At 35.5% G+C, this 20,465-nt stretch overlaps 1 protein-coding gene across 2 annotated transcripts in view; it reads right to left on the reverse strand.

The window, feature by feature from the left end:
- LOC136832806 (glycine receptor subunit alpha-2-like) overlaps positions 1 to 20,465 on the reverse strand; it is a 150,528-nt gene that overhangs the window by 88,908 nt on the left and 41,155 nt on the right. For both annotated transcript variants that reach the window (XM_067094390.1, XM_067094389.1), the window contains exons 2-3: positions 16,336 to 16,570; positions 3,623 to 3,735 (exon numbers count right to left, since the gene is read on the reverse strand). In XM_067094390.1, the coding sequence (XP_066950491.1) occupies positions 3,623 to 3,735; positions 16,336 to 16,421 (199 nt within the window). In that variant the 5' untranslated portion in view covers positions 16,422 to 16,570. The remainder of the gene's footprint in view (positions 1 to 3,622; positions 3,736 to 16,335; positions 16,571 to 20,465) is intronic.

Genomic DNA, 20,465 nt, shown 5'->3' on the forward strand with positions numbered 1-20,465 from the left:
ACCTCAAGTATCTCGTGGGCTTCGTTAAAGTTATATATATATATACATGTATGTGTGTATATATATAAATTATATATAGATATAGATATAGGTATAGATATTATATATATATATATATATATATATATATATATATATATAGATATATATATATATATATGTATATATCTCATGATATTGCCCTGTAATGTATCATTCCATGATTTTCATATACAGTATTTACTGTTCTAGTTATAATGTATTCTGTGTAGTGATAATAGCTGTCGAAATATCGTATGTAGTGTAATGTCAGATCTCAAAAGAATTAATGTTTTAGATAACTTAACAGTGTGATTTAGAATTAATAATACGTTTTAATAATAACATAGTATATGATGGCATATTTTGTCTCCCAGCCACGTGTGTTCTATGAGTGCTTTGTTTTGCTTTGAGTGTCATCGTGAAAGATAGCACATTGACAAGCGAGGGATAACAGTCAAGTAGTGTTTGATTTTTGTCTTATATGAGAACAAGACAAGTGATTTCACAATGTTACATGTATTGTTCTGTTGTAAGATCAAGGGAGTTATTGCACTGAAGCACATGGCAATTGCGTCATCTTCAAGATTACCTTGTTCTGATCATGTATTGTTCTAACGAGCTAATTTTGGCCCCAAAACGTTTTGCTCAAAATGTGACGTCATCTGATTATTTCACTTTTAGCCTGGAATCATAAAATTTGCTCATTCTGATTTCAGAGACCTTTCGTGTGGTTCTCTCTCTCTCTCTCTCTCTCTCTCTCTCTCTCTCTCTCTCTCTCAAAAGAGAGAAATTATTGACGTAAAATATTTGTGTGGTCATTGGTATTAACTTTAGCTTTTGAGATCTGATAACCATAATAAAAGTGTGTATATTTGTAACAACGCCTAACAAAAAAGTGTATTTTGTAAATCTCGAGCAGCTGCAGTTGGAGTAAATTCTGTGAAAGTTTTCACAAGCTTGTGTAAGGTAAAGTGAATTTTACTTATAATTACCATGGTATAATAAGGTGTATTAAGGGATTTTCCCCTTTGTGAAATTGTTTTTGGTAAATCTTTTGTGTATTTTTGTGTGTTCTTGTGTTTGCAATCTCTTAATTTTTCACATTTTATATAGTGGTGATTTAACATTTATTTACTTAGCATTCTAAGTATTTCTTAATAGTTTAATGTTGCATACTTGATTTAATTTTCATTTACTAAGATTTTCTTTTCAAATCTTGAGTAATTCTTGATAGTTTAAGTTTTGCTTGATTAATTTAAGTTCTTGATAAATAACCTTTGTAATTTAATTTAAGAATTAATGAAATTTTGTGTTGATTTCAAGTAATAGTACATTTTTTTCAGATTGTGAATTCTAATTATAAATTTTGAATTTAAAAATAAAATTTTATATTTAAAATTTTTAAAAACAGTGTTTCATTTATTGACCACCAGTGAATAGGATTAACTGTGTGCATAAGGCAAAGTGATAAACATGTTTTGTTCCTTTAGTTTTGTTGAAGTTAATTGAGACCAAGGAAACAGTTATAGTTGTTTGATGGAGTGATGCACTTTTGTTCTAGAATATTCGTGTTTAATTGTAGATGCCTCACATTTGTTTTGATAAACTTAGTTTGATTTTTCACGTGATTAATAAGCTTTTTAAGGGATCAATGTTACCTTTAGGGTGCTCAGTCGTAATTTTTATTATTACGAGAGTTCAGGTATCTGGCTGAAGTGAGGTAAATTTTGAATTCTGTGATTAGTTGTGTAATAGTCAGGTACTTAGAACACTTCGTGACAGTATATATAAAGATAAATGGATGACGTCATCACTACATCTTTTCATTTTTGAGAGGTGGCTCCAGTAAGTGTCAGCCTTCGGGGGTTCAACATGGATTTTTGGCCGATGGACTTTTTAGGAAAAAAGATAAATCGCCTCCGCTTATTCAAGATTACTCTTGGTTTCGTCACGGGAGGAGCAAAGGTGGTTCTACTTTACCATGGAAACCTTAAGCATATGCTGTACATGAGACAGCTCCTTCTGAGCAGGTTCTTGGTAAAAAAAAAACGTTACGCTTATCGAACAACAGAAAAACACAAATACATTATTTATATATATATATATATATATATATATATATATATATATATATATATATATATATATATATATACACACACACATACACACACACACACATATATATATATATATATATATATATATATATATATATATATATATTTAGTATATGCAATGCCTATTGAAGTCAATGGCATTACTCCTAGATACTATTTTTTTTCTAGGCTTTGAATCAGTCTATACTTTTTTCTCTTAAGGCAAGCTTTCAGTAATAAGCAAAAATTTTTCACGTTTCTTTCCATTTATTTACCATAGCCAACGGACTATAAGTAAACGGAAAGAAATGTGAATAATTTTTCATTGTTCCTGAGAAGCTTGCCTGAAGAGATAGAGAAGTACAGACTGATTCAAAGTCTAGAAAAAAACAGTATCTGCGAATAATGCCAGACTTCAATAGGAATTGCATAAGAGAGAAAATATGCCAAAATGGCAATATACATATACATATATATATATATATATATATATATATATATATATATATATATATATATATATATATATATATATAATTATATAAAATATATATACATATATATATACATTATAATAAATATATATATCCACACACACACACACACACACACACACACACACATATATATATATATATATATATATATATATATATATATATATATATGAAACCTTAAAAAATAATCTTTACCCTTCTGGAAGTTTAACAGAAATATTCAAAACCCGGGTTCTGAACTCCTTTGGTCTTAAAAGAATTCTGTAAATAAAAACCATACCAATAAGGAAGTTTAAATCTCAATAAGCAATACAGGCTCTATTAATCATTTTTGAACGAAATTAAGTGTCCTAATATTTTCGGGGTTTTTTTCCCAGAAAACATGTAAGTTAAACTTGAATGCATTTCTGTACAATTTAACATCTAAACAACATCACTAAACTTTCCGGTCTATCTTATACGTTCATTAACACTATGCGCCTGCATTAAAGTAAAGTACAAAATACAAATCAATATATGACGATTCTGCAAATAAGAGGAAAATGTCAACATCACAATCGTTACTAAAACTGAAGCCTGGAAGGATGAGGACATTCTTGCTGCATAGCCTTTTTACGAAAAACCCCATAACTATATCTGTACACGGATCAAAGAGAAATTCCCATCAAATATCAGTCAAATTAATTGTAAAATTTGTCGACAGACGTTAAATATTCCTTAAAACTTAGATGCCGCTTATAATTTTAAGAGTTCGGCAAGTCCGAAAGTCTGCACATACACCTTGTAGAAGAATGTCTGATGCCTCTTTCGAAGGGATAATCGTAAAGAGAAAGGCTACTTCCAAACTGCCTTTACAGCATTTTGGCTACAATCACGGCAACATAATTCTTTTACAGTTTAAAAAACTATCACGTCCTAATCATAATCTTCTTACATCGATTATGATTAGTTTCTCGAAGAAAGAGAATGAGACAGAGTTTAGAGCGAAGAACATTTCCGCCTTACCTAATGCAGCTGCAGGAGTTTGTCGTCTGTCATACTGCCCGCTGTGGCCGACACGGAACAGTTGATCCAGCTTCAATAACTCGCTGCCAAGGCCTGGATACCGTCTGCTGCTCCTGGGAAACAAGTGAATTGAAGTGAATATGATTCTGTAGGAGGAGGTCATATTATTAATGCTTTGTTGGAACATGGCTGTTATGTCAATAAAGGGCGACTGCTGGTGTTCATAATATACTATCGTCATTGGTAAAATAAATGACACGCAAATAAAAATAAGTTTTAATGTCAGTTATAGGCAACGATTCCCAAAAATGATTTCGTATTCTTATTATTTAGCTTAGAATATTTTCTTGTTATGGATATCAGTAAAAAGTTTAGTGTTATTACAAACTCTGAGGATGAAGATTCAGCCACAGAATGAAATTGGAGGAACTCAAATTCTACAGGAATTTTCATAAAAATTCCACATATGTGTAAAGAGGTAGCTACAGTATTATGGTATTAAATAGACGATATAACGGATAAATACTGCTCTAAAACATTTCACCTCACAAGTTAAAGCGAATTTCCCTCTCGCCGGATATTAGTCGAAGAACGAGTTCTAAAATTATTATTGTTTCGTTAGTTTCTGGCTGACGAATTTCTGTCTGAGAATTTCACGCTTATCTGGAGGCAAAAAAAAGTTTAGAATTTCTAGTTGGCGATGAAATACAGTAAGACTTTTTAATTCTTTATATAATGTTGTAATAAAATTCCTTTTATAATTTTATTGATTTTTGTTTTAAATGATGAAGTATCTTTAAACATTTTTGCCATGGCTGGAGAAGCGACACCAGATATGTTATATAAGTAAAAGAGAAAAGTGGCAAGTCTTGCAAGTTAAAACCTTGCTGGAACCACGACTACTAAGAGGTGAAGCTATACCCTCTTGCTATCGAAAAAACATTAGCCTCAACATCACTAGTTACTAGAGGCCACCATGGATAGGAAGACTTATCATTTAACCACATAAAATAGGATATGTAATGAAAATGACAACTGCGGTGTGTTCAATCTCGTCAGTTCTAAAAAAAAGAAAAATGTTTTATTAAATACGGAAGAATATTAATTTTTATATGGAAATGAAGATACTCTTACCTCAGATATTAATGTTTTAACACGTGCTAAAAACGTTAGTCTCCAGAGAGTGCGTATGAGTCACTTTGAGGCCGTATATATATATATATATATATATATATATATATATATATATATATATATATATATATATATATATATATATATATATATATATATATATATATATATATATATATTTTATATATATATATATATATATATATATATATATATTTTTTTGTAAAAGAAAACTATTGTGCCTGCTTTGTCTGTCCGTCCGCCCTCAGATCTTAAACACTACTGAGGCTAGAGGGCTGCAAATTGATATGTTGATCATCAATCCTCCAATCATCAAACATATCAAATTGAAGCCCTCTTGCCTCAATATTTTTATTTTATTTAAGGTTAAATTTAGCCATAATCGTGTATCTGGCAACGATATAGGACAGGCCACCATTGGACCGTGGTTAAAGATTCATGGGCTGCGGCTCATACAACATTAAACCGAGACCACCGAAAAATAGATCTATTTTCGGTGGCCATGATCATACGCTGTACAGAAAACTCGACTGTATATAATTTACTGATCACTTTGTAGTGTACCAGGTACCCATGTAATTGTAATAACCACAGTGCCCCCTAAACTGCTCTATTTCCTCACACTTTTTCGACACGCTTGTCACTACAAAGCCTACAGTAAGATCCAAATGGAAGAATAAGAAAAAATTCCTGGAGTCCGAAGCAGGATTCGAGCCCGCATTCGGAGTACCAGAACGGGGTTATGTTGCCGACCTGACCACGTCGTCAGGTTGGTTGAAGGTAAAGACAGTGGAGAGACAGAGCTGAATAAAGGAAAACTGGGAGGGCATAACTCAAGTTTCAAAATGCTTGTGGAAGTGACTGCCAAGATATAAGAAGGGCAATGATGAGGCTTAAGAATGAAAAGACAACTGGATTTGACTGGATTACATGTGAAATGCCACATTATGGTGGTAAAGTGTGACTCAGTGCTGACCAGTGTGTAAAGAAGTCTGGACACGCGGAAAAGTTCTGGAAGCTTAGATGAAAGGAATAACTGTTCTTTTATTCAAGTATAAAGATAGTAGATGTGATTACAGGAATTAAAGGGGCCAAATACTACCTAGCACATAGGAGATTGTGCATGGTAGAGTTTAGAATGAGAGAATAAGACAGGTGGCTGAAAGTTTGACGGGGAAAAACAGTGTGGATATAAGCAAAGGAGAATGTATGTCGAACATACATATTATTATATAGTTATTGATAAATATGTGAACTACAAAAAAATGTTTTATGATCTAAGACAAGCCATGTTATCATGGGTACTCAAGCCAGAAGGGTGGCTGGTTTGGTGGAAAAAGGAACTGAGACTAGGGTGTGTCCATAAAATTTACTGAATAATTATAAAAAGTGAGATAAAATGATTAAAAATTAAAAAATACACTCACAAATAAAACTAAAGTCATTGTACAAAAACTACTGTCTCCCTCATATTAACAAGAATAACGAAATATTCTCCTCCCAAGACACACAGGTATCGCTGTTTAATATTCTTCTGGAAGGAATGACAAGACGAGAGAAACTACGTAGTAGCTGCAGTGTCATGGGATAAAAAATGGAGTATAAATGCACTGTGAAATAACAAATGTCTGCACAAATTACAGGTATTGCCGAGGAATAAAAACTAAAGAAACCGGTAAGATTTTGAGTGTTTACAAGAGAAGAAAATCTAGAGTAAATCAAAGCAAGAATAGGGTTATGAGGGTAAATGGAAACCAGGCAGATTGAGCAATGAGAATTAATATGGACGAATGACAGTAGGATGAGAGAACAGGTGAATCAAATAATAGGTAAAGCTCGGAGGGCAGCGGGGTATGTATAAAAGAAAGGAAAGAGAATTGGAGTGTCTGTGAAAACCAAGGTTGGAATGAGTGAAGGGATTGTTGCCTATGCACAAATACGCACATGGAGTAGAAAATGAGTAAGCTACACTTGCAATCTATAAGCGTTAGGATGAAAACAAAACACACGGAATCTTTCAGTAATTCATGTAAGTACTCTATTCCTTTACCTGAAATATAAATCCTTCCTCCCTTCAAAGGACCACAACAAGATTTCCCTCATGCATTACCCGGAACCCCAGGGAAAAGGCGGAAAAAGCGTCTGGGAATTGTGGTAAATTAAATGGGTTTGGTCGCTCTTTTCCAAGGTTTACAACTGTGAATGTTAAAGAAATATTAACAGAATACTACAGATATCAGACATATAGCTGAATTAGAGTTAGTGGTTTCGAGTAACATTTGCATTGTATATGAGATACATAAAGAGCATTCATATATAAATACAGATGGAATGGAATGGAATGGAAAATAAAATTTAGGCCAAAGGCCAAGCGCTGGGACCTATGAGGTTGTTCAGCGCTGAAAGGGAAACTGAGAGTAAAATGGTTTTCAAGGTGCAACAGAAGGAAACCCTCGCAGTTGCACTATGAAACAATTGTAAAGAGAAGGTGGAAATGGAAGAAAGAGATTATAAACGGAGGTACAGTAAAAGGAATGAAACGGGTTGCAGCTAGGGGGTAAGGGACGCTGCAACGAACCTTTGGTAATGCCTACAGTGCACCGCGTGAGGTGCAATGACGACACTACTCCCCTACGGGATACATGCGTGTGTTTATAATTGCACATAGAAAAATTCATAAAACAGTGAATGAAGTCATGAAATGAGAATTTTTGAGAAAGAAAACAGAAAAATAAGGCATGTAATATAAAAAAGCGGCGAGAAGATGAGCAAGGGCTTTCACGAGGAAGTGAATGCAAAGAGAGAAATACTGATGAACGAATGCCTATGAATAATAGATACAAACAAAAAGATGTCTGGAGAGAATGATGTCCTGGATCGATAGCATGAGTTGTTGAGATGATGACTGTGGAAGATGGAGGAGATGCAGAGCTCAGTCAAGCAAGAATGGAAGGGGGTTGGTGGAAGTTCAATAATGCTGGTGGAAGTTATTGTTAAGGACGTGAGGAGAGTCATTAAGAGGTTGTAGAACGGAGAGACATCAGGAGTTGGAATTATAGGTGATATGTAGCAGTACTGTGGTGACATTGTGGTTGACTGACTGACCAGGGCGTGTGAAGCATGACTGAAGGGAGGAGTGGGTCTGAAGAATTGGGCAAAATAATTGTGCTCTTTGGCACGAATTAAGGTGAGAAAGGAGACTAATTGTTATTGGGGCATAACATTACTTAGTATACAAGAGAAGGTACATAACAGAATTTTGGTTGAGAAAGAAAACAGATGGAATGACTGCTAGATGAAGCGTTTGTTACAAAACAGTTAGTTTGGAAGTATTGTACAGGGTAAAAAGTTGTATGTGGCATGCACGGATCTGGAGAAGGCTTATGAAAGAATCAATAAAAAGGCAGTGTAGAGGATACTGCAGACGTATGGTATAAATAAGGTGCTTAGTGACCAAATGTTTTTATGATACAGGTGAAACATGTGTAAGCCTTGCAAAAGGGTGAGTGACTGGTTGGTGTAAAAGCGGTACCTCTTCAGAAATGGTTTCTAGAACTGCAAACCTATTCTCATATTCAATTGCAAACGCCTCTTGATGGTCATCTTCTAGGAGTTTTGCTGTATCAATATAGATGCTCTGTCAGCTCCTTTATTAAGGACTTTTAATTTCAGGTCTTGTTGCTATGACATCTGCTACTCTGTAGCACTTAACACTCGTGTGTTCTTTTTCTCTCCTGATTAATATGTGTGATCGATTTGGTTTTCATGATTGCCATCTGGAGATATCCAAGTATGTTCATGGATGGCCTTTAGTTTGAAGAGAGCACCTGCAATGATCAGATTCTTTGTAGTACAAAACTAATGAATGGCATCCCATTTTTGTCTGCAGTCTCTCACAAGTCTTCCTTACCCATTACATCCTCCACACTTTCATTGTTCCTACCAACTTTTGCATTTATATCACCAACAACAATTTTCATGTCTCTTCCTGGTATTCCATTTATAACATGCTAAAGTTCTAAATAAAATTAATCATTCAATTCCTTATAGAATTAATTAGTTAGTGCTTACCATGCAATGATACTCATATTGCACTGTTTTGATTTACATCTTGTCAGTAGTAATCTATTGCTCGCTGCTCTCTAGTCTTTTGGCGTTAAGATCATGCCTACTCCTCTTCCAATTCCACCTGTTCTTCCTGAAATACAAACTACACCCTCCAAGTCTCTCTTTCTTCATTTCCTTTGCATCATAATTCTCATAAAGGTAAGATATCTAGTCCATACTCGTGGATTCATTTTCCATCTGTTCTATATTTCCACCCTGATCCAGGATTCTTTTGTTTCCGTTTCCTACTTCTATTTATCCTTAGTACTTGTAAATATGGGCGATTCTTAGTACCCCATATGCTGTAGACTACAGGCTATTTCTAAATCTTTTCTTTTTGTGACCGAATTCACAGAGGATTCATTATCTCTGCACTCTAAAGGACAGCCAGTTCATTGTAGCATGCTGTTCTTAGCTAAGGCCAAAGACCTCTGCCCTTTCCTATGGGTTTTTAACAAATATAATCATCCAGGAGTCAAGTGTTAAAGCCATGAAGACAAAGCACTCAACTACTATATCCTATCAATAATCTTACTGACAAAGATTTTTTGATAATCCTCCTGAGCAAGGCCACAACTTTTGATTGTGGATCTACCTTTTACCAAAAGAGGTGTTACCTTACAAGGTACCAGGTGCTCGCTCGTGCCCTAAGCTCAGGAGTACAACTGAAACTAGACCAGCCGAGCCAGCTCGACCTGGTGTTCGATAAAGGGCAGGGACACAACTTTCTGAAGGTGTATATATATATATATATATATATATATATATATATATATATATATATATATATATATATATATATATGTATATATACATGTATATACAGTAATATATATATACATATATATATATATATATAAAATTTGTTTTGTCTGTTTGTATGTCTGTCACGGGGTAAAGTTTGATTTTGAGTTATAAACCTTTCTGGGAGACTTAGAGGCCGTGTGCAGAATATTGTCGGGTTCTGTCAAGCAGTTCAGATTTCTATGGCGTCCAAACAAACATACAGTACAATCATTCACTTTTATGTAATATATATATATATATATAATATATATATATATATATATATATATATATATATATATATATATATATATATATATATATATATATATATATATATAGTGTGTGTGTGTGGGGTAACTGATGTGTGTATAGTGTGTGTGTGTGGGGTAACTGATGTGTGTATATATATATATATATATATATATATATATATATATATATATATATATATATATATATATATATATATATATTCATATATATATATATATATATATATATATATATATATATATATATATATATATATATATATATATATATATATATATATATATATATGGCCAAAGGTATCCAGATATACACTATGCGTTCAAGTTCATGCATACTATCAAACACCAGTGCATTACGTTCAAGTTCCTATGTTTTCCTTTTTTGCGCTAGGTCTCTTATCAGGGAGTTCATGTAAGTTTCTCATCTCTTAAACCCTAAGATCTACTGAGGAAGCTAAGACCCTCTGGATCCCACCCTGCGTCCGGCCGGAGAGGTAAAGGTATTCGTCGGATTTTTGATGCTTTACTCATCCTTCTTTTAGCCGTCCATCAAGAAGAGGAGCTTTGCTTTTTCCTTTGTGCGAGCCTGTGCACAAGCTCCGATTTTGCCACGCACAGAAGATGGATTTTTAAGGCGTGGGCGTAATGATGGTGGATACTACATTGTTATTTTGTAACAACAAACAATGAACTAAGTAAACAATGATGATGATGATGATTACGAGATAAAGAACGAGAACGCGCGATAATGTGATAGAGAGAAAAATGGAATATTGAGAAGAAAGATGAGGAATAAAATCATATTGCATATCCGTACATCACCTTCCACTAACAGAATGAAACGAGAGAGAGAGAGAGAGAGAGAGAGAGAGAGAGAGAGAGAGAGAGAGAGAGCATTGGAAGTGAATGGAGAAATACAGAGAGATTGCATGTACAATGCATTCTTCTGCAAATCTGACGAATGCAGAAAAATATTTGACAAAACCTTTCGTCAATGGGTGATATTGCTTCTACGGATTCCTTACATTTTTTACAACAAAAGAAAGAAAATGACAGCTATTTCCATGTTCAACTGATATAGCGACGAACTAAAATATATACTTTCCAGTTTCAGATTAGTGCCCTTATAGCAATCACCGGAATTCACTGGAACTCTCAGATCGTTAACGGACAATATTGGCAGTTTCAACCGTAGAAGGCATTCCAAACGAACCAAATTAAACTGGAGTCGATGAACTTTAGGCTTTTGTCCAATAAACGTGTCAGCATGGCGCTCGCTACAACTGGACGGGTTTCGGAAACCACGCAGCTGCAAGGCTATCAATAAGCGCAAGGGTACACATAACTCCCACTGATTTTTTGTTTGTACAAATGTTTCGATTATTTCTTTCAAAAAAATGGGAATGCCTTCTTCCCGTCCAACTTTCTTTTTCAAGGTAAGGGTTGCGAGCAATTGTTTTCTATAATTTAATGACTTCTGCCGTTTTCAATCTTCACAATATTCCATTTGGCAAGGAGTCTTGTCTTCCCGTAAGGAGAGGATTCTCTCTTTTGGTACTGGTTGCAACTCCCCACTCAGCGTGAAGTTGAATTGTAATTGCCCTTATTATTTTACGCCACCGACCCTTAATGACTGTGGGTCAGATATCCATGTGTACAGTATTTTAATTAAACGCAATATTCAGCGTATCGTGAATTTTTATCGCTCATGCTACTACTAAGTGGGGGACCGCAATTTCTTGTGTCCCTGGAGGCACCCAACTCCCTCCCCACAAAACCGAAATTCAGGCAAAAATATAGTTGCTCTCCTGTCCATCGATAAATCATTCACACTTTTAGTAACGATGCCAAGAGTTGAAATCTATTGCATCTAGGTCGGGAAATTTCCAAGAGTAATTGTTTATAAAATTATTATCGATAATGGGAGTAAATAATGGTAAATTATATATACCATTTTAACGTGACTGAATTTCTAATTAGGACTGATATACGTAATAACGAAAATATGTCAGAATTGCTTCAGCAAACAAGATGTTTTCCTGTTATAAATCTGCCCTCAATGTGGAGTAAAAACAATTCTTATTTTATTTTTCTCTGGACTTTGACCTTGGAAACCAACAATTTTGAAAACGGAGCTTTAGAACTAACTATGTTTTGGCCAAGTCTGCCGTCTGCTTCGCCGAGAAAAGTTGCTCTTTCACAACTTATTCGCTTTTGGACCGGTTGCATAGCAGCCCAACAGCCTGCAAAGAAACGCTCCCTGCAGCGAGGTAATGCCGTCAGTGCACCTCAAGTGGTGCACAGTAGGTACAACTGTTCCTCGTTGGAAGGGTGGGTTCCGTTCTCAGCTAGCACTCTACTGGCCGCGAGTTCGAATCTCCGACCGGCCAATGAAGAATAAGAGGAATTTATTTCTAGTGATATAAATTCATTTCTCGCTATAATGTGGTTCGGATTCCACAATAAGCTGTAGGTCCCGTTGCTAGGTAACCAATTGGTTCTTAGCCACGTAAAATAAATCTAATCCTTCGGGCCAGTAGCCTAGGAGAGCTGTTAATCAGCTCAGTGGTCTGGTTAAGCTAAGGTATACTTAACTTTTTTTTTAAGTAGGCACAACTGAAGGGTGTTTGCACAGTCCTTTCGCCCACTAGCTGCACCCTCTTTTTATTCTTTTACTATACCTCCTTTCAGACTTCCTTTCTTCAATCATCTCCAAACATCTAACTGTTACTTCATAGCGCAACTGTTTGGTTTTCTCTCACTTCCACCTCTAGATTCTTGCACTTCAGGTCCTTTATTACGTGGATCGCTTCACATGACTGTCCAACCGTTCCCACTCCCTCTTTTCGCTGTCTAGTTCTTCGTTGGAGGGGTGGGTAGAGCTCTCGGCTAGCACGCTGTTGACCCAGCGTTCGACTCTCCGACCGGCCAATGAAGAATTAGAGGAATTTCTTTCTGGTGATAGAAATTCATTTCTCGTCATAATGTGGTTCGGATTCCACAATAAGCTGTAGGTCCCGTTGCTGGGTAACTAGTTGGTTCTTAGCCACGTAAAATAAATCTAATCCTTCGGGCCGGCCCTAGGAGAGCTGTCAATCAGCTCAGTGGTCTGGTTAAACTAAGATATACTTCTTTTTCTTTTCGCTGTCATGAGAACTGCATGGCCAGAAATGCCCCAGTGCTTGGCTTGACAGCCTAAAAATTTCATCAATCAATCAACAGCAAAGGAAGACGGAACTTGGTGGTGGAGCTGCATCTCGATATCTCGTCTTCGAGTTACTGTTATTAAATCGTACTTAATTAAGAGAGAAACCTCAACAACAGTTTTGCTCTTTCTCTTTCAAGATCCTCGTATTTATTAATCCAGAGAAGTCACACATATGCGAAGTCGTAATGAAATTCTAGTGATTTTTCCATACATTTTACCCTTCATAATATTAATGTTTCAAGTTTATGCAAAACTTATTGCTCCTTAGTCTTGATTCAGAATGAGTTCAACACACACAAAAGAAGCCTTTCTCTAAAGAAAGGAATACATCTACCTACTACGCAGGATTCATGCTTTTTCTTATTTTTTTTTTTTTTTTTGTGTCCTCGGCAGTTGTATATCAGTACAAGAAGATAGACTTTAATAATTCTGCTATTCGTACTGTCCATAAATAACTTTATAGGATAGTCATGCATATGACTTTGAAAGAGGATAGTTAACTATCATTAAAATACACTCTCACAATGCCTGCCAAAACGTTTCGTGCTCTCCACGTTACATGGCAATGATTTTCAACACATTCAAATGTACTGATATACATTCATCGGCATATACACATTCTACATACACAGTATACAGTATATATATATATATATATATATATATATATATATATATATATATATATATATATATATATATATATATATATATATATAATCTATAAACAAACAAGAGTAAAACCATCCAAACTCGTGGGCGAACTTTTAATTGCTTCTCGTGGTCGACTGATTGATTGCAGTGTATTTAACATCCAACTACCGCGGTAACTGACGCAAATAGATTTATTGCCTTTCTATGCGTTACCAAGAGAGAAAAAATGTATGCTAACATTCAGGATAAAATGGAAGTTATCAGAAACACAGCTTAAGTCATATGACTGACTAGATGCTGTGATATGAAGAAAATATTACAGTAATCAGGGTAAAGAAAAAATACAGAAAAGCGGACAATAGACCAGCGACTGCATCCTGAGTATATGTGGAGTACTAAAAATATATCAAGCACTATATCTGTTTCCAAATGCCCTGCTTCTGTAATAAAAAACCCAATCAACTTGTACATTTCATCTTCTTCCAGAATCAGACCAACTCTAATTACCATCTGTGTCCCTGCAGACTGATGATTTGGTCAGCAAATACCTCACAGTTAGCGAGACTAGACAATCATCGCAATGAAGCTGATTTCCTCTATCCGAGGTAATTGCATACATACACCGTAGACCATACAAAGACAGCACATCATTTCCTTAACATGCGAAACTTCCAAGGGTGCATGCTCGAAGTAATTTCTTTCCTATTGCTAAAACCTACTCAACCTCATTTTAGTTTTCTGTAAAAGAAAACTATTGAGCTGGCTATTTGTCTGTCCGTCCGCACTTTTCTGTCCGACCTCAGACCTTAAAAGCTACTGAGGCTAGAGGGCTGCAAAATTGGTATGTTGATCATCCACTGCGCAATCATCAAACATATCAAATTGCAGCCCTCTAGCCTCAGTAGTTTTTATTTGATTTAAGGTTAAAGTTAGCTATGATCGTGCGTCTGGCACCGCTATAGGTACCCAACAACACAGGCCACCACCGGGCCGTGGCTGAAAGTTTCATGGGCCGCGGCTGAGGGTTTCCTGGGCTGTGGCTGAGAGTTTCATACAGCATTATACGCTGTACAGAAAACTCGATTGCGCCGAAGAAAATTCGACGCATTTTCTGCTTGTTCTTTTTTTTTTTGGTAATACCGAAGAAAGGTTGCAGACCCTGTCTATCCTAACATTTGTCTCCTACACTGACAAAAATTATCACAAAATTTAGCTAAAGTGTTCACAATATCAAAGCTTAATCACAGTTCTGAATGTGCCGGAAACTTGATCTGCCTTTTTCTCCGGATATTGATATACAATTTTTGAGAAAGTATGTACACCTTCAGACTGAGCTGTCAGTTATACAAATATCCTACGTCACCGCAGTAAAAGAATATAGTTTTACAAGCAACTGAAGACACACAGGGAAAAGGACAGTAACACCGGATACAGGGTGAATACAGGCACAACAGACTGACATTATGAGGTCGCGCTGGAAACCAATACCAGAGACCAAACCCCGACAAGAGATTACCCCCTGTAGGAACAGTTTTCGTAAGCAAAACATAGGCCTGCTAATGGGATAATGACGCATTCCTAAAGACTGACACATCCTCCTCATAAGTATAGTAGAATTCGAAATTGGTTTTCCACTGAACTTTAAGCAATCCTATTTAAGGCTTGCCCCTGATCACACCGGCCATTGAAGAACAAGAGGAATTTGTTTCTGGTGATAGAAATTCATTTCTCGCTATAATGTGGTTCGGATTCCACAATAAGCTGTAGGTCCAATTGCTAGGTAACCAATTGTTTCTTAGCCACGTAAAAATAAATCTAATCCTTCGGGCCAGCCCTAGGAGAGCTGTTAATCAGCTCAGTGGTCTGGTTAAACCAAGATATACAGCCCCTGATCACGCCCAGCAATGAGTTTGGCAAGCGAAGCACTCTTCCTCAGAACAAGTACAGATAAAGGCATCACGACTAGATGACAAAGAAACAAGACCCAATAACAATGTGTACGATAGCCTAGGGTACTTTCTTCCCCCTTTCCCACCAACCCTTACTAATTGTCACTGTAAAAATTCAGTGACAATTTTAGACATAACTCATTATCAAAGACGAATTTCATTTCAACACACACAACTTCGAGTTTTTAGGTGATGGCAATTAGCAGCCATGTGTGCATGTGTGGGTTTGTATTTATGTATATATATATATTATATTATATATATATATATATATATATATATATATATATATATATATATATATATATATATAGAGAGAGAGAGAGAGAGAGAGAGAGAGAGAGAGAGAGAGAGAGAGAGAGAGAGGATAATAGTAATAACTACTCAGTGCATATGTAAGTATCCGTAATCGACAACAAAAAGTTAATGATTTCCTTTCTAATCTATACAACTGTCGCCACCATGGACTTGAATCAGTTCACATATAGTACATAAAGATCTATGAACTGAATGAATGCCGTTATTACAGAGCAACTATCTATCTTTGAACACCAACGGTCACTTTTCGTTTGATCTTACCTATATTCATGTATTGTTTCCGTCGCAGTCCTCTTAGCACTTAAGGAAAGAAGCACCAGTCCGAAGTAAATCCTGTTGGGAACCATTCTGTCCGAAAATCTTCGCTCCCCGGAGAGGGGCTCGGCTTCGCTCGAGTTGAAAAGGATCTTCCCTAAAATCTTTAGTTGTCCATTTGCGCGGGGTCTTCAAGGGCTGATAATCTCTTCAGTCCGTTATGGGAAGATTTAGTGCAGACCTGGAAAAGAAAGACTGATTAAATTTCAATAAAGGAAATTTTAGTAATTTATAAAAGCATTTTCAGATCACAAGAGCAACTGTACTGTTCATGTTGAAACAGCTTATATATATATATATATATATATATATATATATATATATATATATATATATATATATATATATATATATATATATATATATATATATATATATAAAATTATATATACAGTACATATATACTGTATGTGTGTGTAGGCATGTTCATATACAAGCTTTTTCTTGAGCACTGTATAAATATATATACATTGAAGCATAAGTGATCCTATCACTTATGCTTATAGCTACCAAATGTTGCTCGTTACAGGATTCCCGTTTCCAACGCTATGAACATATGTCGGTTTTGTTTTCTCAGTGTTATCTACATTTCCCATCTCTTGGCCTCAAAGCTACTGAAAAGTTAATTGTGATATGTTCTGTAATCCCAAGACTTCTAGTTCCTTAAGAGAAACACTTCAGTATTTGGGCCTTTAATTCGCGGGAAGCCAAACTTTTTTTTCATGATTCACCTGAAACTCTCGGTCAAGGTATGTAACCTTTCATTAAAAAAAAAAATTACTCTCTGATGACTGCTTCTTCTTATACCTGCGTAATATCTTCCATTGTATGCTTAGAGTCCCTAACTTCTTGAATTTCCTCACTCACGAGATCATTTTCACACGGCAGACAATTTCATTACCCATTTCCCTTTCGTAAATTCATCACGATTTTTCACACCTACTCATCACATCGAAATTAATGTGATTTCCAATTAACTGCTTACATTGGAGACAATAATTGTTTTTCACTTGCTATCATGACATTTATTAATCTGTATTTAACTTTTTGCAGCCTCTTACCTTCTTCAGCTTTACGTATCATCTGCCGTACAGAATAATCCTCCTGATTTAATATATATATATATATATATATATATATATATATATATATATATATATATATATATATATATATATATATATATATATATATATATATATATTATATGTGTGTAATTGTAATAGCCACAGTGCCCTTTTAACTTCTCGAATTCTTCGCGGTTTTTTAGGATATGCTTGTCAATACAAAGCCGTAAGATCCAAGCGCAAGAAATTGAAGAGACCGCGACCGGGCATCACAGTCTCTTCAATTTCTTGCGCTTGGATCTTACGGCTTTGTAGTGACAAGCATATAAAAAAAAACGCGAAAAATTCGGGAAGTTAAGAAGGTATTTAGCTATTACAATTACATATATATCTGGTAAAAGTGAACAGTAGATTCTACATACATGCATACATACATACATACATACATATATATATATATATATATATATATATATATATATATATATATATATATATATATATATATATATATATATATATATATATATATATATGAAAACATAGAAAGATCAAGATTTATTTTTCTGCCCTTCCACCTCACGCTCTCTTTTAAAGATACACACCATGTTTCTCGAATCCATTGTGCAACGAAGCTTTCAAAGCCGAGTTCTAAAGATTTTATTCTTTCAGTCTGCCATTCCCTACCTTTCTCGTTCGATATATTGGATGCAGCACAAAGGGTGACAAGCAAATAATTCATTTTCGTTACTAGCTGACCTTTCAGATATATGTATCATGTTCTGCAATATCTCTAGATACCCAAAAGTTTATTATTTTTATTAATATATTTCACGTGCTTTCTTTTCAATCTCATAACAGCAAATCAGCCTTAAGATTGTAAGGATATGTTACTGAAATTACTGTGTAGCAATATCCACGAATGAATTCCATCTATACTCTAGGGTCATGCCATTCATGGTCACGTTTCGCACACATAAAACCTCTCCATCTCTCTCTCTCTCTCTCTCTCTCTCTCTCTCTCTCTCTCTCTCTCTCTCTCTCTCTCTCTCTCTCTATATATATATATATATATATATATATATATATATATATATATATATATATATATATACATATGCATATATGTGTATTATATATATGTGTGTGTTTTGTAACTTATATACAAGAAACTATTCTTATACTTAAAAATAGTTCCTCATTGGACGGATTGGTATCGTTCTCGAATAGCATTCTGCTGGGCCCGCGTTCAATTCTCCGACCGGCTAATGAAGAATTAGAGAAATTTATTTCTGGGGATAGAAATTCATTTCTCGTTATAATGTGGTTCGGATTCCACAACAGGCTGTAGTTCCCGTTGCTAGGTAACCAGTTGGTTCTTAGCAACGTAAAATAAATCTAACCCTTCGGGCCAGCCCTAGGAGAGCTGTTAATCAGCTCAGTGGTCTGGTTAAACTAAGGTATACTTAATTTTTATACTTAAAAATAATAAGCCACAAATATTTCCTCAATATCGGATTCCTTAACAACAGGTTACACCAACAGCGAACTGTAAGTGCATCTGCCCCGGCCTGTATTCTGACCTAGGAATTTTGGATATGATACAGAGAAAACAAGGAGTTATCATTTCGGCTTTCAAGAATGTATTAGTCGATATCGATCCTGCTGTAAACATCCATTCAGGCTCAGGTTCTGTACTAAGAAACTAAATCAGCCCATCACCATAATATCTAATTCCTAAGGTAGTGGTAGTTTTGAAATTTATGCAAACATAGCTTTTATATGCTAACTTATCAGGCCAAAATGAACCTCTAGTATCGAATACACTATACCTTGGAAATTGCTTACACCCAAAGAACATTATGAATGTGAATTCGACATGAAAATGTACAGCACCTGACGTCACGTTCTCTCTCTCTTGTTAGCCGGATGGATGAGTCCTGTTTCCTTAGTATCAAACCCAAAAGGCATGGGTTCGTATCCTTGCCAAGGGGGTTTACTTGTAATTATTACATTTGGGTGCAAGTAACTAACAGGGTATTTACGTCTTAATATTTGTGAGTAAGATATCTAGTGTATAAATGACAAAAACATCATTAACTGTCTGGTGATACTAACTTAGCAATCAGCTACCACGGTAGAGATGTACTGATTTCGATTTCAAGTATAAAATCTGAATTCGTTGGGAGGAAGTACCGCGGAGTCGAAATTACTACCCATTTCAGGGACCGCGAGTCGCCGTTTTTCTCAAATATCTTTCAAACTAGTTATTTGATCGAAATAGTACTTTGACACAGTGTACAAGACACCTCCCGCTAATTTTTGTTAATATAGTGCATTGTCAAATGGTTTTAGTTAAGGCGTTTACTCTTGACTTACATGGGTGTTGCCAAGCATCGCCCAGCTATGCTTTTGAACGTCCTTTATCCCCATCCCGTCCCTCCCTCCTCCTTCCACCCCTCATCCCTCCCTTAACCCACTTTCCTGGCCTCCCCATCTCCACCCTCCCCCCTTCCCTGTCCATGGGGGATAGCGGAAGTTCGATTACATAGATTAGTCCTGCCGACTCATGAGACTTTGCCTTTAAAAATCAAGAGTAAGCGCCTTAAATAACACCATTTGACAATGCACTATATTACCAAAGAGTAGCGGGAGGTTTCTTGTACACAGTGTTAAAGTACCATTTCGATCAAATAATTAGTTTGAAAGATATTTGAGAAAAACGATGACTCGCGGTCCCTGAAATGGATAGTAGCTTATATTTATGTTGATAACCGAACGGGTAAATCTCTGTTTCCATTGTATCAAACCCAAAAGGCATGGATTCGAATCTTGACCAGGGCAGGTGCACTTGCCATACGTAAATCCTTTTGTCTGTTATTCTCAAGCTGTAGTAATTCAATATTAAAGGGGAGTGTGGTTATATATATACTGTACATATATATATATATCAATAATGAGAAGGCACGATGAAGTAATGTAGATAAAGAGCGTGTGTGCGTGTGTGTG

Source organism: Macrobrachium rosenbergii, chromosome 50 (genome assembly GCF_040412425.1).
Source record: "Macrobrachium rosenbergii isolate ZJJX-2024 chromosome 50, ASM4041242v1, whole genome shotgun sequence".
NCBI lineage: Eukaryota > Metazoa > Arthropoda > Malacostraca > Decapoda > Palaemonidae > Macrobrachium > Macrobrachium rosenbergii.